Here is a 21,612-nt window from a genome sequence, read left to right on the forward strand (position 1 = left end):
GACAGGGAATCGTGTTATTAAACTCATACCAACTTATTAATTTGCATTTGAAATTTGCAGCTTTCATTTTAGATTTGCAAATAGTTCTTACATGCTAAGAAGCTTATCTGACTTTTCTAGTTATGGCAGCAATTAAAAGATACTTTCTCTAGCACTGCAAAACTTGGCTCACTTTCTTTCTTCGAGCACTGTCCAGAAAATTATTAACATTATAATAAATTTTGTGGACTGCAATACAAAGGAAGCATATCCAACACAAAATCAGAGTCTAAGTTAAATCCACAAAAAGTTTTTCTGCGAGTAATTACTGACCTTTTTAAACTTACTTCTTCCATTTCAGGATTTGAAAACCATGTATATATATGTTAATGCATAAAAGGGGGGAAAAGTAAATACTTTCATTTTTTAAGAATGTAAAACAAAAGTGAATATAATAGTAAGAAGAGCTGGCACCAAAGAGACTGCAAAAATCGTAATTTGCAATGAACTCATTTCATTTAACATGAAGATTCATATACCTATTAATTTTTTTCAAAGTTTCCTGAAGCACAACTCAGAACAGTAAAACGTGACTAAAAAGCCCACTCTAAACACCAAGCAGAGTGTGTGAGCCTAGTGACCAACCTTTGGAAGGTTGCTTTAGGAAGGGTAAGGATTTATTCTCTTTCTTTTGCTACTAGTAGGGCACATGACTTGATTATAGTGCTTTTATTGCTGGTAGCTTTTTAGGACCAATTAATTCAGTGTGTTGGGTAAAAAGTAAACTTAAAAAGCACAGCTGGTGATCTGCCCTTCCTTGAGTCATCTATGCCTATAAGATCTTCTAATAACAGCCAGAATTCCAACTTAGCAGGCATTTGGTATTTGGAGCCTTGAGACCAAAGTTTCATAGGTGACCTGTTACCTAGTCAGTACTTTACAAGCTTTTGCTTGTCAGGACAAACATAAACTGTTCCAGCAGCCAAACCATCCACTGTTCACACCAACAAAGCCATGCATCCTTCTTTTGAACAGTTGCCTCCTCACTTTGCTGAGGAGGAAACCAGCAAAGCAATTTAATTTAGAAATTCATGGCACTGGCTATTTGCTGTAACAACTGGCACTGCACTTCCCAACAGGTTGACTCCCAGTGGTGTCAGCAGTGAAACAGAAACAAATGCTTGCAGAAACAAATGCTGATTCCTTCTTGAGCTACTTGAACAAGTGTGAAGCTAGGACGTCAAAGGAAGAGCTTACTCCTCTCTAGTTTACTATCCTGCAGCCACATCTCAAACAGCATCCAGCTTTGGGGTGCTCCTGGTAAATACCATGGAAAATACAAATTTTCAATCCCTCTGAAGTTGCTGAACAGAGCTTCAAAACTCACGTGCAAAAAAGATAAAAGGATGCAAAGGTATGCACACAGGATGATAAATATAGCTGGAACCAGTGGAGAAAAGATAAGGAGAACTACAGTGGGGGTTTTGGTAAGTTATGTAACAAGGAGCAGCTGCACATGCCCAAAGAAAAAGTTCAAGAAAAGGCTGCCTGTAATATCTAAGCATTCAGTGAATACCAGAACTACCTTGAGAGGACCCTCCAGGGCCATAAAAGGACCTCCAGTAGGAGGAAGATGCATGCAAATCAGTTCTAGGAAAGTGATGTTTATGTATTAGGTAGGAAGTACATTGCAATGAATGTGCATGATTATGATGGCTAAATACCTAGTCGTGAAGTCTTGTCACACACATTAGATTGAAGGAGACAACATGTCCAGCACTGATAAAGAATGCCTGTTTCATAATGCTTCCAATCATAGTAGAAAGTTTATTTTCCAGCCCCTTTCAGTATCAGCTCTCTACAGGACACCTCAACCCACTGAAGGCAGGGCAATGGAGGGTTACAAAGATGGTTCAGAAGCTAGAGGGCGTGGGACAGGAAGACAGCTGGTGAAGCAGCACTTTACCAGCACAGTCTGAGAAACAACTTACCTGCACCTCCAGGCCACTCTGAACAGAATTCCACCACCTTAAAAAGGAAATTACAGAGAGAAAGGAGAGCAACAGATGCCTCTCTCTTTATTCAAATAAAGTTAAGGAACTCCTCTGTCTCCATTTTGGACATAAACCACTGACATAATGGATTAGTTTTCCTGATAAAAGCAAAACAGCATAGGAAAGACACCACATAGCCAAAACCACATTAATACACATTTCTAGTGGAAACTCTATTCAATAATCACCTAGCAATCAGTAAAAAATAATGACAACAGTAGCAACAAAATGGTGTTGCCCCTTTCCCCTCCAGCCTTTCACCTCTGGAAAACAGTGTAATTCAAATGGAGAGGGAAAAGAAAAAGAGGAAATTACCCAAATGAAGATAAAAGAGGCTAAAGTAAACTAAAAGTCCAACTAAATGTACTTTTCATGAAGTGATATGTTTTGAGGATATTCTTCAAGAAATCTATTAAATGTTCTGGACAAAGCTTCTGATTTGAATTCACCTGTTATAATTTCTTTTTCAATATTAATACTCACATAATTAGTCTTCTAAAGAAAATACTGGAAAACTGAAAAGAAAATTTGAAAGCCTCAGACTGAGTTTAGCACTGATATAAATGCTTTTCAAAATTAAACAGGTAGTTGTTTTGAAAGCACTTCTCTATTTTTTTCCCTCGTTAAAGGGGAAAAATACTGAAAAACCAGTTTAATCCATTACTTGATGCCTTGCTTTGCCTTCTTTCCATTCCAGGCTGCAAGAAAGTTGGATTCCTTCTACTTGGGCAGAAAAGACTGAGAGCAAATACCTATGATGGTCACAGGTATGAAATTAACAATGTCTAACAAACTCTACATGAACTAGATGATGGCACTAGCAGGCCCCTAAGAACCAACATGCCAAAACTGAACAAACAGCTACAACTGGCAACCAAGAGGGAAAATAACCCAGTCAGACTGATGAACAGATCACTGTCACCATGACATGAAAAATCATTTTTCTCTCTAAAGAAACTCCTTCCATTAAAATACAAGCATTTATGAATGTATATTTCATAATTGTTTTTTATGCCTCAGCTGGAATACAAGTCAATCTCAGGTTTATTTTGAGATTCCTAAAGTAATAAGAAGTTGTAGACGCTCCCTTCCAACACCACAAAAGAATAGAAAGTTTTGATTAGTCCCTACCAACACATTATATTTAATTCAAAGTAATATCCTAAACGGTGTTGGCCTGTGGTTCTGGTTGTGTTGCTGCCAGGATTGCTTGTCTTGTTACACATAAATATACAATAAAGAGCTGTTATTCTTTTCCCCATACCTTTGCCTGAAAGCCCTGTAATTTCAGAGTTATAATAGTTAGGAGGGAAGGGTTTCCATTCCAAGGGAGGTTCTCACCTTCCTTAGCAGACACCTGTCCTTTATACCAGACAACAAAATAGCCCACAGCTAAAAACAGACTTCCTTCTCCCACAAAAAAAAACCCAACAAAACAAAAACAAAACAAACAAGCAAAAAAACCCAAACAACCCCCCCCCCCCCAAAAAAAAACCAAACCCACCCATTATTGCTTTAGGAAAATTAATTAAATAAAAGCACTAACTCCATTAGTTTAATGAACCAGAAAGATAAGAGAATACAAATATTATATACATTAGACCTTCTGGATTATGAAGACATATTATTGATAAAGCTACTAAACAAACAGTAAGGAGTACGGAAATTTTTGAGCAAGAGCAATTCTACTGAAGCAGACAGGCAGAGAATAGAATATGACATCTCAAACGTATTTTAACTCCAGAGCTTGCCATCACCACAGGAGCTCTCTGGAGCATACATGACTAGCTACAATTCTTGTGTAACTGTGATGACTTAAACATTTTTCAACACAGATTTGAGCGAGCTCTGAATTCCTTTGTTTGTGCATCCTTCTTGTGGTAGGGTGCTGTGGAATTTTTAGGCAACCCCAACAAGGGAAGAGAGGACTATCTTGACTCCATGTTTCAGAAGGCTAATTTATTATTTTATGATATTATATGATATTAAAAGAAAATGATATACTAAAACTATACTAAAGAAAGACAAAGGAGACATCAGGAGGCTAGAAAAGAATGAATAATAAAATCTTGCGACTGCTCACAGCCTCGACACAGCTGGCTATCATTGGTCATCAAGTAAAAACAATTCACATGCTGGGTAAACAATTCTCCAAATCACATTCCAAAGTAACAAACATGGAGAAGCTGAAGCTTCCCAGCTTCTCAGGAGAAAAGATCCTAACGAAAGGATTTTTCAGAAAATATGTCCGTGACGGGGTGCCACACAGGAATCCAGTAAGAGCAGCAGACAAGGTGCAACAAAACACATGTGGCTTCGTCCTATGTTGTTACTAATGAAATCAATGAAAACCCTATGAACAGTGGCAATTTGTTGTTCAAAAGGGATTTCTACAGATAATCTTCAAAGCACACTTCCTTCTCCTGAGTTACTGAAGAAACCTAACTCAGCAGGCTTTCACAGTATCTTTTTTTCCCACTCACAAGATCCTACCTTTAAGCAGAGCAAACAATAATAGTAAGAGTTGCATAATAGTAAGGCTATTTGCCTGATGTATGAATATTAGACATGACCCAAAGGGAAAACCTAATGTACCAGCTTGTTCAAAACCTCACTTAAATACTCAAATATACTGTGAATTAAACCCTGACCTCACCAGAAAAATGAACAACTCCTCCCTTAAGTAACTGCACTGGCTAAAAGCCCTCACGAGACAGATGATAATCCAAATTAAGGCAGACTCAGACTCTCTTTCTGAGAAAACAGTGATGAATTTGCATTCATTGGAGCTCAGAGTTGTTAAAATATATTGCTGAACACTGCAGTTTGGTTTTGAGTTCACCCGTCTCTAATAAATAATCTACTGTAACATAGGCTCTAGAATATATAGAACTGACCTAACTCCAGATCAAGTCTGGTAAAGATTTTTAATCTGAGTAATATATATACATATATATGTATAATATATACAATGCTTTCTGCAAATGTCATTGCATGTTTGACTCAAGACAACACAGACACTCTCTTCAGTTTAGACAGGCCAAAGCAGAAAACAAGTAATCTTCATGTTGCTCAGCAAACTTGTGAATTTAGCACATCCACTTTCTGCTATCATACTATGTCTAAAATATGGATGGCTGGGGGTTCTTTTCATTACTTTACCAGTTTCTACTTAGCCATCTGCATTAACTGTGATGCAAGGCTCTTGGTACTGTTAGCTAAGACAGTGTTTCAATTTGTCCCAGTTATTGGAACTTCAAAATACCTCTAATCATAAAATATGCTGATTAGTCCTGGTTTTGCAAAAAACTGATATATTCAAAATGTTACTACAACAGAATATAAACTGAAAGGGCTGTTTCATTTATACTCATTTAGCAGATTTCAAAAATGACAAAAAGCAGAATAAATAAAGCAAAATATGGAGGCAGATCAGGAACTTGCAACTTTGTGGTATACCCAATAAAATATAATTGACAAGGGTTCTAAAGAAAATGAGTGGTGGTGAGGGTTGCTTAATTTCACAGGTCCTTATTCAGGAAATTTTGAAAAGCTGTGGAATACGTAAAAGGTTTGTCCACAGGCAACTGTATCAAGATATACTTAAAACAGAATGTAGGAAGTTAATGCCCAGACATCTAATCACAGCAGCATCATGATCTTTAGCTAGAGAGAGTTATGCAACATCCCAAGGTTGTTGGGATATCCTTAGGTTTCTCATTTCAAATATCCATTCAGTGGGAAAAAAAAGGTACTTTTTTTTTTTACAGCACTCATACGCCTGCATAATATAAGTTTCAATATGTCATGTTTAGTGATTGTTCTCAAAAAGCTCTATGTTTTTTCAAGTTACAGCCCACAACAGTATTATCTGGAATAAAAAGACATATTATGGGCACTTCAAAGGTGTCTGAGTGAAAAAGATGGAGTGCATCCTAGGCTGAGCAGTTGTATCAGGCAAAAGAGGTAAGAGCAAATATAGCCTTATTAAACATTGGACCTTGCCTTTCAGTGCCCTGAAAAAACATTTTAAGTAAGAGTGTTTAAATACAGTATTGTTTTAAGGGATTGTACTAATAGCTGCATTGCTCTCAGCTTTCAGAGTCAAGATGAGTATGGCACTGAAATTCTCTGTGTATGCTAGTGCTCCTTGGAATGAAAACTGAAGAGCTGAGACCAAAAAAATTGCTTCATTCACACTGACACAAAAACTTGGCCTTTCTGCTCTGGAGAACAGTGGCAAAGGGTCACAGTTTGTCATAAATTTTTGTGTGACAGAATTCCATCTTCTAGTAATTCCAGTAGTCTCTTCAGATTATTAAATTCACTAGGTTTACTTATGCCACAGTAGCACCAAACATCCTTTGATAAGTCTCCATGAGATTCTTAATCACAAGCCCAAATTCCTGAATACTGAAAACTCTGGAGCAATATAAAATGTGATGTTTACAAATTCTCATTGAAATTCACAGGAAATGAAAGTCAGTTTCACGTGCTGTTATATAAAGAATGCAGGTCACTAAGAGCTTAAAATCTGAGTAAAGGAACCATAACAGAAAGCTTTACTCCACAACAACAGTGCTTCTCAAAGTAGCTCCAAGTGATTTAACAAAAAGTCAACGAAGCAAACAAGCTTCCCAGTGAAGGCAGAGCTATTTGAGATTCTCAAGCCAATCCTCAATCCCTCTAAATCGCACTTCAAGTGGCAGTATATAAAATGAAACAAAATATTTGGCAGAGATGAGAATTGGAATGCATCTAGAAACACATCTTTTATGAAGATCCCTGATTTCTTCAGAAGTCTTAATTCAACCTATTCCAAAATAGGTTGAGAGGCTAAATCAGTACTCTCAAAGACTTAATGAGCATTGAAGTTGATGAACTTCTTCCTGCCTCATTGAACCAGGAAACACTGAACTCCTTGACCAGACACATGAGAAGCACCCCAAGTTAACCACTGAATTTCAATCTGCAGTCCACGTTCTTAAATCTCAGACACCAAGATGAAAGCAACTCCATTTTAAAGAACAAAACATCTTTTCTTTTTCCCAGCACTGACCTCCTTCATTAAAAAGCTTTGACAGAGGTATTAAAAAACCAACACTACTCAGTAAAAGCACCCAGCAAACTATGCAGGAAAGTGTAGTCTGTATACTGGGATAAAAGTCCTAGACATTTAAAATTTGAAGCATAGCAATTGCCTTAATCTACACCTTAAATACAGGTTTATTCAAACCCACTCACCAAGTATCTGTTACAAGAGCACCTTGCAAATCATGTTGCCTTCTGAAGAAGACAAATTTTCAGCAGAGTCCCCTAATAAAACAAGCAATTGCTCTCCACCTGTCCCACACCTGTTATGGAAACCACAAAATCTACCCTAAGGCTGCAGCATATTTTTATGTCCTACATTTAGAAGATTATGATTCCTAACTAGCTATCTTTCCCTGGAATTATGAAACTACAAATTACTGTAGAGATTATCTTTGCTCTTATCAACATTATCTTATTTCTCCTTTATTAATAACTATTAGTTACTTACTAGTTTTAAACAAACCTATATATTTAAGAGGTACATACTGTAATGTACAGTATATATTACCTGTATATTAATCTGCAAGGAAGAACATTATTCTTTTTGTAAAGGATGGTTGGGAAGAAACCAGTAAATAATAAAAATTTCTTTCCCTTTCCCCTCACAAAATTCCTCAGAGGCAATAGGATGCATCACCTTTTGAAAAAGCAAGAGGTATAAAGGTATATTCACTAATGTGGTTTTTATCTGAGACTATTACTGAGGAAAATAATTTCAGAAAAACCAGTTTCTGCCAAAGCAGAGGTTAAAAATAGCCAGAAAATACTATACAGATGGCTAAACAGATCTAACACACTGCTGTGCAGAGACACAGATTAGTCTACCTCTAGGACACTGCTCTTCTCTACAGACATTATCTTTGGATACAAGCAGAAGAACAAGAATTGCGGGGGTGAAGAAGAATGAGATTAATTTTTCAACCCTTTCTGTGTCTTTTAATAACACTACACTGAGTTCTGCTACAGGTTTTGAAACTGAGGGTTTCACTCTGCATTTGAACAAAGAGCAAGACAAAAAGATGGCAGCAGCCTCCTACTCTAAACACCTCCTCACTTTGTCAAGAAGGGAAAGAAAAATCAAAAACAACACCTAAATTCTAAACAGTAACAAATCCTCAGGATGTAATTTCATTCTTTCTTTCATTTCTCCTTCAAGGTGAAGGCTCCTAGATACCCAAGAGACTGGAGAACTTAATCTTCTTATTCCTCCAAACCTTGTAAAAACAGCTTTGGTACTGAAACCACAACTTCTCAGCTAGAACAAAGTGCTCAGAGTAAGTAAAAGAAAAAAAAATGCTCTCTACCCCATTCTGTGTCACATTTTAAAAGTTACTCCTCTTCAGCAATTGAGTTTGAATATTATGTTACCTAGTAATAGGTAGGTTCTGTTTCTGAAGAGTTGAAAATTACCTTCTATTAGTTTTCAGGAACTATGACACTTGCTGATGTGTATTTCTCCTATAAGATTGAGAATCCACATAAAAATAATGCCCTTTCGATGCCCCCTCCCCCCCAAAAATGAAGCTTGGTCTTAATGCAAGTGAAGCATACAAGGCACAGCTGTGACGGGCATTTGACCATTTCATGAAGATTACCACTGATTCTGTAAAGAAAGGGAATTTAGGGCACAATTTAGTGAGCAGCTGGAAAACCAACAATGAATTTAGTCAAAATCTCAGCAAAAAGCTGAACTTGAACGAGCTAGAAATTACAGCAAGCAAAATATTAAATTTTAAATAATGACTGATATGAAATACTAAATTAAAAGGAAAATAACACAACGTTTTTTGCTGCTGAGATCAGTGTCCATGAACTTCAGAGTACCAGATGCTCAGCTTCTTCTCAATACCTCATGGTAAGATGATGAATACTTGATTACCATTTATGTTTGCTTTGTTTTCCTGTAGCCTTTTGCTCAAAATTTCATATTATCCTTCCCTACTCGTAAAAGCTTTAGGCTGAGAAAACAGGACTGAACTCAGGTACATTTTGTAGAAAGCACACTGCATTTGAGAACTTTGGGAAAGCCACAGTCATGTTAGTCAGTGCTGTACAGTTCACCCAGCTCCATAAAAGCATCATCTCTTCTCCAAAGCCTGATGACTGGCAAGGTACCTCAATCAGGATTTTTTTTGGAATAAGGAGATGAGAACAACAGTCTTCTCCAAAAGTAACTGGCAAAACTCAGTTTTTACAAAGTTTTATGACTTGTGCAAACACAGAGTTTCATAAATCACAAGTCAAAGAACCTGAACATAGTTCAAGCTGACAGACATTGTTGAGAAACAAAGAGAACGCCCAACAAGTTTCAAAGGATGGCCCTGCCAAATAAGACTGGATACTTTGGAGAAAGAGAATTATGAAAGATGCATTGTAGCAGGACCCACAAGGGGCAGTTTTAGATGATTGGCTTTAAGGCATCTACAGCATGGTGTGGCTAAAGCTGACAGGCCAGGAAAAACCTATAATGTCTTGTAATTAGGAAATAATTGCCTTCTGATTGTGATGGTGTGAATTATAACAGCTGTATTCTCACCCTTCAGGTGAGACTGAAAATGGAATAAACATTTTTAAAATGCCTCTCAGTTGCCCCATCTCTGTGTGAGAAAAGGGTATAATTGGACAAATGGAAGTCAGTTTTGGGGTTTTCTAAAGATTACTACAGAACAGCTGTATTTTTTCTGAAGAGCCTTGACAACGATTCCGGAGCTTGCTAATCATGGCTGTAATGTAAGAAATGTTGTCTTATGAGAAAGTAAGGACTAACACTGTGGCTTCAAGGCTTCGAATTTAAAAATGTAGACTTGACAGTTGAAAAAGTACATTTTTATACTAATTAATTACCTTTAAGCCTGACTAAACTAGACATTTTACAGTCTGAGACAGCACCACTCATTACTGCACACAAGATTGGCATTAAATGCAAAACCTCTGCAGCAAGGAAGTAAATTTATTATGGGATTACCAGAACAGAAAAAACGTTTTGAATTATTTATTTTCAACTAACCAGTCAAAGAGAAGAACTTGAATGAGGCAAAATCCAATAAGTGACCTCATGATTTATGTATAAAGAATACCATTTCCTATCATAATTTACACCATACTGCACTATAATAATAATAATAAAAAAAAAAAGTTTATCAATGACTGAAGGAGAACAAAGTGAGAGAAATCTTGGTTCATCCACTGAAGTAGAATTAGAGAGAAAAAAATATAGAAAAATATTGATTCCGTGATCAAGAAATAAATAAATAAAGATCATTAAGAGAATTACTTTTTTTCTAACATGCACACATTACAGGTTTTATGGTGATGGTAATCACAACTGGAAATTCACCTTTATATCTGCTGACCAGCAAAGAGCTTCTGTTTGGCAATTAAAATCCCAGACAAAAAAACAATACATAGACTGAACCTAAGTTGTATCTGCACCTACAACACCAGAGCCCTGCTCACAATTACAGCTAATATTCTTCCTCTACTTTTGTACTTAGGTAACAGGATGACACGAAGACTAAAAACAAACGTACTAACAACCGCAGTGAACTCTAGAGGCTGAACGACCTGTCTGTATAACGCATACAGGCATCTTTACACTCACCTGTACGGCGAGAACCAAAGCAGCACCGCCTTTCGGCAAGAAAAACTTGGGCGGGGCCGGGCCGGGCCCTTCGGCCCCCAGCCCCGGGGCGCGGACAGCTCCGGGCTCGGCCCCGCCGCAGCCGCATTGACGCCCAGCAAAGCATCCTCCAGCACCGGGGCGCCTCCAGAGCAGGAGCGGGCACGGCCGCATGCCGGCACCCCGGGCAGAGCGCAGGCACGGCCGCATGCCGGCACCCCGGGCAGAGCGCAGGCACGCACACAAAACGCGCCGGCACCCGCGGGCGATCCCGCACGGACACCGCGGCCAGACCGGCGTGCCCCCCCGGAGGCTGCCCTCCCTCAGACTGCCCTCCCTCAGGCTGCCCTCCCTCAGGCTGTCGTCCCCGGCGTGCCCCCCCGAGGCTGCCCTCCCTCAGGCTGCCCCCCCTCAGGCTGCCCCCCCCGCGCCCCCGCTCCCGCAGGGCGGGCAGGTGCGGTGGGCTCCCGATGGGTGGGCACGGCGGGGCTCGCACTGACCTTTCTGCTGGCGAAAGGACTGGATGGAGCCCGAGTGGTGAACCATCCTGGCGGAGCGCAGCCTCCCAGCTGCCAGCCCGCCGGCTGCGGCGGCGGGGGGCGGGCACCCAGCGGCGCGGCCCGGCGCGCAGCGGAGGCCGAGGGAACGAACGGGGGAACGAAGGGCCCGGGGAATGGCGCCGGCAGCGCCCGCGGGGGAGGCGGTCACACCGGGCCCGAGGGGCGAGGGGCGGGCGCGGAGCCGGGGCTGCGCCTCCGCCCGCAGCCCGGGCCGGGAATGCTGCCAGCGGGAATCGGTGGGAAAGGCTGTGCGCACCCCGCTGGCCGCAGCCCCGTTATCCCGATTGCCTTGCTGTACCCTCGTCTCCCTTTTTGGAAAACATCAGGTGTTCCTTAATGAGGTGAAGGACGGCGAAGTAAAAATTGCATCTCCTTTAGGCGGTAGGGGCTGCGTTTAAATCTCAACACGTTGTGAGTTAAGTTGGTGTTGCATCGCCTCCATCCCCCTCCTCACACCGCGTCTCTAAGTTGCATCACAGCTTTTTTTATTTCTATGTATTTTATAAAACTTAGAGTCTCAACCTTACTGCAGATAATTTTTCACAAGATACTAAATTACAAATTCAAGCCTGATGTGGCCCATTTCTATGCTAGTTGTATCGTAATTTCCCTTTTCTCTACAGTGTTTGCCAGTAGCGCATTCTAGACAACAGAAGAATAAAAAGGGTTTTATTTCTTTCCTTGTTGCTCTCTGCTCACATTATTCTCTCTGGAGTCTGAATAAGTTTTATGATAGCATCCTTCAATTCCTGTAGAATGTTTTGGGTTTCTTTTTAAATTTTATTTTCTACCACAATAATCGGGGGGGGGGGGGGGTGTCGGTCCTCCTAAATTAATTCAGTCAAATATTCTAGCCTGCATCTAGGAGTATCTGTATTCTCTTCTCCATTTAGAGATACATTGTTTACTCATCAGAAGTTAATTCAATCACCTAACTAGCACAGGTCACTACAGTATTCCTTCAAAGTCTGTGGCTCCATTTGTGTCCTGTCAGATTTCTTCTGACAGTAAAGGCAGAACTTCCCCATAGCTGACTGGGCTTGTCATGTACAATCTGCTACAAAAATTACATAAATGCCACTCCATACTACAGTCTGTACTATAAATTGTACTACTTTGTCTATATCGGTGTAGTTAAGCAAAAAAGATGGATACATGCTTTTTTTTGTGTGTGTAAGAATGTTTTTCCTCTATGAAAACATATTAAACAACTATATATAAACCAATACATCCATGCATGTAGAAAGGCAGGCAAAATAAAAATTGCATCCTAACTGGTGAGGTATTCCCCAGCACTTTTTTTAGAGTACAACAGATACTGCTCTTACATAACACACAGCTGACACATCCAATTGACACCATAAGTGGAAAAAATAAACTTACCTCCTCAGGATAGCTGACCACGTTTCGGGTTGCTTTGCAACATTTGCAAAAGGTTTGTTGTTAGCTTAAGAAAAGATGCAGAAGCTATAGTGCTATAGTATGGATGTTACTCATTTCTTGGTCTCCAGTGGCAGTCTGCACAGTGAAGGTAACAGATGAGGCATTCCTCTGCACTCCTGCAATTTTAGAAAAGCTCCTGAGAACAGCTTTTTCCTGCTGAGATACAGCACTATAAATGTTGCATGGCAGAATAAGTCAGCCAGCTGACTTGCTGATCAACAAGTTCTGGCAAACTAAAAGCAAGCTAAAAAAAGAGGTAGAATAAAATCTTTGTTGGTTACTTTCAAGCTTTAATGTCGATATCAGAGTGGATTCATAAAGATTGAAACCAAATCTATATCCTGAAAGTCAGCCAGAAAAAACAAAAAGAGAGCATAATAAAAACTATAAATTTAATAGTTAATAAACATATGCAATCTGCAACAAGCAAATGTAGTTCTTCCACTGTGAGGGTCTAAACCTTTGTCAGGTTCTAGGGCAGATCTATTCTTTGGGAAACCTTGGCTGACCTTTTGACTTGCCTATGAAGTGGAAGAGCAGTGTGCATTGTGCTTCTTCTCTTAGCAGCACAAAACAAAAGAGGGCCATTGCTGGCTCTGCAATGATAGTAATTACAAAATGCAGAGGGGAAGGAGCGGGGCTCACAAGTAAAATTACAGATGAAAGAGATTATCACACTCAGTCTTGGAAAAGAGGCTGTCAGCTGCCTGGTCCTCAGGGCTATCCTTCTAATTTTTGGTCCACAATCCTCCACAAGGACTTAGAGAACTCCTGAATTTAGGCAGGAAGTTAAAGTTGACAGACATTGTTGAGAGAGAAACTGAACACGAAACAAGTTTCAAAGGATGGCCTTGCCAAATAAGACTGGATACTTTGGAAAAATCTACTATTGACACTAGTAGATTTCAAGTAGATTTCACTGACATAATGCACAAAATGATGGGAAGAGAAAGCCCAGTAAGGCAGTGCTCAGAAGCCCTGTACTGGATTAAATGCTGAGATTAGAAAATTATAAATTATATACATTTAATTATAAAGCTCTATTTCTAACAGTAGGTGGTATGTATGCATGAAACTACAGATAAGACAGCTGAGGCTAAGGTCTGCAAAAGAGAAGAAAAACTACTTCTACAAAGGTAATTAATTTAATTTTTAAATTGAATCTTTCACACTGTCAACTGACTAAACTTAATAATTGTAAAATATGATCATATGAGATCTTGATATATAGTTCTTTGGTAAGTAAGGAGAGTTTGAAGATGTTTTTGGAGTGCAGATAACAGAACAATTAAGAATTGATGGCTGAGATATGTAAGAAATGCATACATTCTCAGGCTTCGTATGCATTGGCTACATTGGCTTTGAAGGCCATTGAAATAAAAATCTACTCTCATAAGCATTGTCTAATGAAATATTTAGTTATATTATGTTATGTCTCACATTTATCTCTGTGTAAGTTTTTATAAATCATTTCTAAAACCAATGAAAGATGGAGAGATCAGGATCAAACAGAACTAGATTAAAATCTTCTACCTTGACAATCAACAGAACCAAAATCATGACTTAAAACCTTAAGGTTGATCATATTGAATTTTTTACCTAAGTTTTAGGTTTTTAGTTTTGACAGTGAGATTAATTCTCTGTGATAGACATAATTTTTCATGAGATAGTCTTTGTCAGAAGATATAAGGAAATAGGATTTGGTCTTGCTTCATCATAATACATCTAGCCTTGTGAAAATCTGTATTATTTAAGACCTGGAAAACTTTGAAATTAGAAGAACAGGAGGACTGAGTTGTTTTGCCACTAGAACAGGCTATGAGAAAGACAGGCTTTAAATTAATTTTTGTACTTCCACAGTGCTTTTCAGAAAGCCAGATGAAATAGAACCCTAAATTAAAGCCTAAATCACCTGTGTTGTATCTTACGCCAATTATTTCCTTAAGAAATACAGCCAACTCAAAAGTTGACCATAGCCAGTGCTAACTAAGGCCCAGAAAGAAAATGGATCTTACTCCAGAGAAACTCATGAGGTCCAGCAAGTGCAAAATCCTGCCCCTGAAAAATCCCCATACATCAATTCCTGCTGAGCAGCAGCTCTAGCAGAAAGGATCTGAACATTATGGGAAGCACTACCTTGAACACCAGCCAACTGTGCACTTGCATCATAAATAAAGAAACCTTAGGAGAAATGGAGCCAGGGGATGAAATTGGTATTAATCCTCTTTACTTGGCATGGCTGCAGCTGTACCTGCAATTTTGTGTCTAGCTTTCCCACTTCATGCCCACTCAATTCAGGAAAGGTGTTAGAAAATTGGAAAAGGGCCATAAAATGCTGCTCAAGAAGGTCGAGGATCTACAGTGTGAGAAGTTGAATAAACTAGGCTAATTTAATATGAAAAATAAACTAAGGAGTTCCAGGAGCCTACCAATACTGGGAAACCAAAGGTTACAGTAATAAACCCTTTATAGTCCTAAATGATCTGTCTAGTGACAATAGCTGCACATGATGGCATGGGAGGCCCAGACTGAGCACTAGTAACGAGTTTTTACACATTGGTGATGCATCATCAGAACATGTAACCCAAAAAGAGGTGAAATACCTGTCCTTGAAGGTTTTCAAAATATGCCTTGACAAAGCTGTCTGACCCAGTCTGGTGATAGCAGTGGTAAAGCTGCAGAACAGGAGGTTGGACCTGCAAGGGCTATAATAAAGGATGTAATAAAAATGAAATTCAAGGGAGTTGGAGCCAGATCGATTCCAAACAGGAAGTAGACACACAATTTAAAATTGTAATTAAAATAAATCATAAAGTTAATTTTCCATATCTACAGTGGAGGATTTTGTTGACTATGTGCTTATGCAGCTTTTCAAAGGACAAAATAGCAAGATGATATTAAATGTCCTTTCTCAAACATACTGATTTCTAAGATTCTTGTGGAGTACTGTTTCTTATAAATTTGCAAGAAAGGTTTTGAGACAAGGTGATTCTGTAGTGTAAAATGTCTGAATAAGAGCATTAAATATTTGCAGCACCACCCAAATTCACCTATTTTGTAATCAATTTTTTGTCTAATACATTTAAATAGTATGAAAAATCAGTGTTTACAGAATTGTTGAGTCCACCTCTCAAGAAGAGCAGTTCTGTACTGCTTAAAGTTCTGCAATGCAAAAATAATCTTGTTCAAATATTTGCAGTAATGTTGTTCCCAAATTTTTTGACCTTACTAAAACAGTGAGAATTTTGCCATTGAGAGTAACACAATGATTCTCTTGTGAAGCTGTCAGTCACTATGGAGAAGGTCTAAAAAGCAGATTTGCTAAAGTATGTGGTAGATTAATTAAAAAAATGAACAACATATCGATAAAGATTTTACCTTGTGTTGCTAAGACACAAACTCTTGAAATCTCACTGATTTCCATATTTTAATATTTAATTTCTATGGTAATTTAAGAGACATTTTCTCCTAGTATAGATAGAATTTTGTTATATCCATGGAGCTGTGTTTTCTGACTGATATAAAGTGTTTGGGATTCAATTCTGTAGCTCACTGCAATTGTATGTTTACTTTAAAGCTTATGGTTTACTTTTATACCTTTATGTTTGCATCCTGATCATCTCCTTGAATGGAGTTCCTTTTGCAGTATGAGATTAATTTATCAAGCTAACATGAAAGAGAACCAAAGAAAGAAACTTTACAGTCCATATTTTTAGTAAAATTTCATTTTTCTCAGCAAAGAAACTCAATTTTGTTGTTAAATATTTGGGTCAAACACACTAAACTAGAATTCTAAAGAGTTCCTCATTCTTGTGCCTGGTATACACTGGAATCCTTGGAACATACCTATATAGAAGTGAAAACATGAGTGAATTGTCCCTTGCTAAAAACCCTTATATTATAATGCAAAAAGATTATAAAGAAAATACTAATGTCAAGAAACACTAAAAGGTGTAGAGGAAAAACTCAATTTTAATAGCAGCATCCAATTTACATATCTATACACATTTTTCAGGTAGGAAAACTTCTATATTGTGATATTTTTCTCTTCTGTTACGCATCTCAGTTTTCTTATTTCACATTTTATCTGAAGCAAACAGCAAGAAAGATTATTCTCCTCTAACTCTGCAGTACCAGCTATCAAACTGCTGCAATATATTTCTGAATCACAGCCTCATTTTTCAAGTAAGGAAGAAAATAATCAGCTAGACTAATAAGAATCACTCTCAGTGATGAAACTATCCCTCATCTAATTTGTTTTCACATTCTGCAAATGTGCCCATTGTTTCTTGAGTATCATGTTCTTAGTACAAGGAGCTTCAAGAATTACAGTGCTAGATACTTTTAGAAACAAGACGTTGACATAGTCCTTAGCTGCATAGCATAAATTTACAGTTTAAAAAAAAAAAGCTGCCATTTAGGCATTTCTTCCTAGATTTAGGAAAAATTTCTTGTCTTGTCTCTAAGAAGATCTGGTCTCCTGGGTAGTCAGCTCTTTGGTTTAGAGATTAACCCTCTATTGCTGCTTAGTGCAGCCAAATCTTTCATCACCTTCAAGCTAGTTCCATATAGAGAACCTCTTAGTTCCTATTATTTATAATGGATTTAAATCCATTTCCTATGTGCTGATGGCTCATGGAAAAAATCAATGCAAAAGGAGAAAAGAAAAGAGAAAACTTACTTATAAAACCAAAGTATATTCATGTTGAGAACAAAATATTCAAAGGCTGAATAACCCTAAGAGAACAAATCTAGCTTGACAATTATACAGAGTTAAAGTTTTTCACTGCTCCTTTAAAAGTTATATAGCTCGGCCATCACTTTTTTTTTCCTCCACATCCCTGAAGAAAAATCCCATTATACTCTCTGTAAACTGACTGTCCTGTTAGGAATGTACACAAAGACATACAAAAAAAGACAATAATCCCTCTTGCTGCAAGCATTATGTACCCAGACCTCTTCCCTGGTGGCGTCTGGCAGGGAAAATGGCAATAACACACATTAGTTCATCTTGACCCCGGGGAACTGCTCTGCAGGAAAGGAGACACGTGGGGGAAAGCATTTATGCTGCAAAAAGGAGCCTGTGCTTGCAGAACAGGGCAGCAGGTGAGGACCTGAGGTAAACAAGGAATGTGGTCTTGGATGGTTGAATCTTTTTCTGTCTTTTATTTCTGTCATTCTGTCAGTACTGGAGAAATAAAATGTGTGAAACAGTGCTCAAGTATGGTGGGAGGGAAAATGCTCGCTGATACCTCTGTGCAATAACTGTTTGAATATGAGACACTTGTCACCTTGATGTTGATGCTTTGAGAAGCAGATTTTGAGAGAGGCATCAGGAAAATGAAACATGCTGCAACTGCCTGCAGAGCTTTGTGTTTATTTCGGTTTCAGATAAATCGGTTAATTATTTATCTGAGTTATTTAGGCCATGGGGTATTTTTTTCAGTGTAAGAATACTCAAGGATGACTTATAAAAATAAAAAAAATTGAATGCTCACAGAACAGCTCACAGGTACTGTTCTTCCTCCTTCCCAGGGGATTGCTCACACTCACTCTGTGCTTGTGGAGCTGTATCAGCCTGGCACCTAGAGCCTCTTATGCACAGAGATAGATTTATTCTCAGAAGAGGTAAGAGACCTGAAGTACCCATGAAGTGCATTGATGTAGCCTCCCTTACAGGCCTGGATAGAGAGAACAACAGAGATGCCACAGAGGTAACATAACAATAACATGGATGGAGATTTTACAATTGCTACAAAGCAGACTATTGCTTGCAGAAGGCAGTGGCTGGCAGGGGCTACTCCAGCTTTTTTCCTTTTTTTTTTTTTTAAACAGAAGCTGTTGAAACTGGAAAGTAATCCAGTTACAAGTAACTGCAAAGAACAATTTAAAAACTGCATACTGTTTTCATCCTCTAGGGATCAATAAGGCCGTGTTTTAACAATCAGTGGAGTAAGGGAGAGATAAGATATTAGGGATATTAAAATTTTAACAAAACCTCAAATGTTTCCTTTCTGAGCCTTCCTGGCCTTGGATTTATCTATCTGCACCCTACCCACACCTGGACATTCAGTCCTAGGTTTTCCTCCCCTTTTCCTTGGTTGTTAATGGAACTGCATCTACTAGTACCAAAGTATCCTGGTGAAGGTTCTGGAAAGTATAAGAAATAATACAAATCTCTGCTCTCCCAAAGCCCATTTCACACCAATTGAATATTTATGTGACCACAGGGAAGGTATTTGATGTCATGTCATTCCAGCTGAGGGAAAATTGGTGCTGTGATAAACATTTAATAATCTATACAAAGCAGTGGCTCCCAGATTAACTTCTATAGGAGAAAAAAAAAAAAAAAGAAACTTTTTTTACCTAACTGGTAGATAGGAGACACCTGGAATTTGGGAGGTTTAATCTACTCTGTATGAGACATAGCACTGCCACTATCCCACAGCTATGGCAGCTTCTACATCCTTCAATTCTTGGCCATGACCAGCCCAGCTGCTTCACTAAAGTAAAAGCATTGATATGTACATGCCAAAGGCATTAAGAAATGTTCCTGAGGAATTGTGCTTGGTGTGAGTTACACTCAGCTGAGGGGTTGAGTAAGCATTCTGACAGGACCAGGCTCCAGCAGCCAAACAGACAAGAGGATGCCCACTGGTAGGGCTGGGGTTGATCTGGGTAAGTCTGCTCACAGAAAAAATTTTGGCTGGATTGATACCATATGTGGTGCTGGCAGATCAGAAAGGAAGTTAACTTCCAATCTTCAAATTTTGTGCAATATCTTGGCAAAAACCTCCCTTGCATCTCTCCAGCCCCATTTTTTCTGTAAGTATCTACCAAAAGAAAGACACATTTGGAGAGCAAAATAAAATCAAGCTACATGAATATCAGTTGTAGTTATAAGCAAAAGTTGATTATGCACTCATGACATGCAAGCTAGTTACATCTTGTAAGGCTGAAGAATTGAGTAAGATACAAATACACAGGCTGTAGTTTACAAAGGGTAAAAAAAAAGACTGGAAAATATAGGACATTAAATATTAAAAAGCATGAAAAAGCAGCTAAATACCTAAGAAAATAGGTTGGGAAGCACTATGTATATATACATATATATTTTTATATATATGTATATATAAACGAAAGGTACATAAGGATATTTTCTCATTATCCTGCTCTGATTTTGTTGGTAATAAATTCACTTTGTACCTCTAAGAGGAGCCTGTTTTGCCCCTGGAGTGTTTTCTTCAGGTTCTGATCTCAACTCATGGACCCTCTGTTCAATTTTCTCTCCTCTGCCCCACTGTGGCAGGGGCGGGTGAGCAAGTGGCTTCCGTGGTGCCTGATGTTTGGCCAGTGTCAAACCACAACAAAGCTTTTCCCCTCTCTGGCTCGAAGGAGCTGTAGTAGTAATCTTTCAGCTCCTTTGAGGTGAACTGAAGCCCACTTGCTAGTTCAAGACCAGAGACGTGGGACCCATGGGAGTAGCATCACCCCATGCCAACCCCAAGCACCTGTACACTGAGACAAAAGGCCAGCAAGGTCATAAAGCTGGAATTCAGAAATAGATTTTCTATCTGAACCAGACATCTTCCTGTTTATTTGTGATTAATTAGTAAAATCATCATAATGGCTCACACAATCAAAACCAGAAGATCTTCACCATGGACTATGAAACCCCATCTCTTACACCACCCCCTTGCTCCATGGTGTAAACAGCTATGTTTGGTTTAGCCAGAGACACTGCAGACATTTTTATTAACTCAGAACAGCACTTGCTGAAAGTGTCATAATATCAACTGAAGTTCCTGTGATCTCATTTGTAAAATAGTGTTAAGCAAGTACTACAGACCAAGTATTGTCAGCAAAAAAAAAAAACTGTCAAAGCTGTAATTATTAGGAGATAACAGCTATAGGTTATTTTGTAGTAGATCTTGCCTTTCTTTTTTTTTCTCTGCACATAACTGATCTTGGTTGTACTCTTCCTCCCAAACATATTTACAGCTTTTAATGATAATGGCAGAGAGAAATATTTACACATCTTTTCAAAGGCAACATGTACAAGTTGCCTTTGAATCTGCAAGTCATCGTGCCAGCAAACTATCAACAATACCAGATGGCAGGGGATTTCTTTAATGCTTTCCATTCCACCACCAGTCATTCCCTGCTGCATAACACATGTATGTTGAGTCTCATCTAAAATCCACTGAAGGGTTTAAATACATTTGGGCATTGTTTGTAGCAAAACATCTTTTCACCCCAAATATTCTTACGCCACCAAGAGGGAGCATGCCTCCCCAGAAGGGAAGTTTCAGCCCAGCAGGGAATTTTGTCCTTGGGACACAGTGCTGCTGGAGCACCAAGTGGCACTGGAACAGTGGCTTGGACAAGCAAGGTCCTGTGTGTTTGCAGCCACAGCAAAAGCTGGTTTGTAAGTGTGGGCTTCACGCAGGCAGGAAGAAAACAGTGCCCTCGTGAAATTACCTGTGCATTCTACATGCTGCGTAAGAAAGCATGTAATTTTTCTGAGAAATTTTCTAGACAGTTTTTAACCTCAGGTTTAAAAGGCTAACATGGGGTTTACATAATATATAAACTGTTAATTGTATTCAATTCTTCCCTTCAAGAGCTAAACACAGAGGATTTTCTATTTATTTGAAAAGTAGAGACAGCATTTTATCAAGTGTTGACATGCCTGCTCCTTGAAATATGACATCTATCAAGCCAAGTCAAGCCACAGCCCAGCAAGAACAAGTCTTATTTGTTCCATTCTGGCATCTGGGCCAGGAAGAACTTGAGGAAGACACTTTGTCAACTAGTTCCACCATTTGTTCCTTTAGGCTACTACCCCATTGACTCCAGAAAC

At 38.8% G+C, this 21,612-nt stretch overlaps 1 protein-coding gene across 2 annotated transcripts in view; it reads right to left on the reverse strand.

Moving 5' to 3' along the window:
- Positions 1–21,612, reverse strand: part of ANO3 (anoctamin 3) — a gene marked incomplete at both ends in the record, with an annotated part of 106,165 nt that overhangs the window by 72,592 nt on the left and 11,961 nt on the right. Inside the window, one exon of one of the 2 annotated variants that reach the window (XM_084208763.1) lies at positions 11,247–11,292. The exons of the other annotated variant lie outside the window; for it this stretch is intronic. Within the exon in view, the coding sequence (XP_084064889.1) occupies positions 11,247–11,292 (46 nt within the window). Of the gene's footprint in view, positions 1–11,246; positions 11,293–21,612 lie in introns of those variants that run through there. 2 annotated transcript variants of the gene reach the window in all.

This window comes from Fringilla coelebs (assembly GCF_963513975.1).
Source record: "Fringilla coelebs genome assembly, chromosome: 6".
NCBI classification, from domain to species: domain Eukaryota; kingdom Metazoa; phylum Chordata; class Aves; order Passeriformes; family Fringillidae; genus Fringilla; species Fringilla coelebs.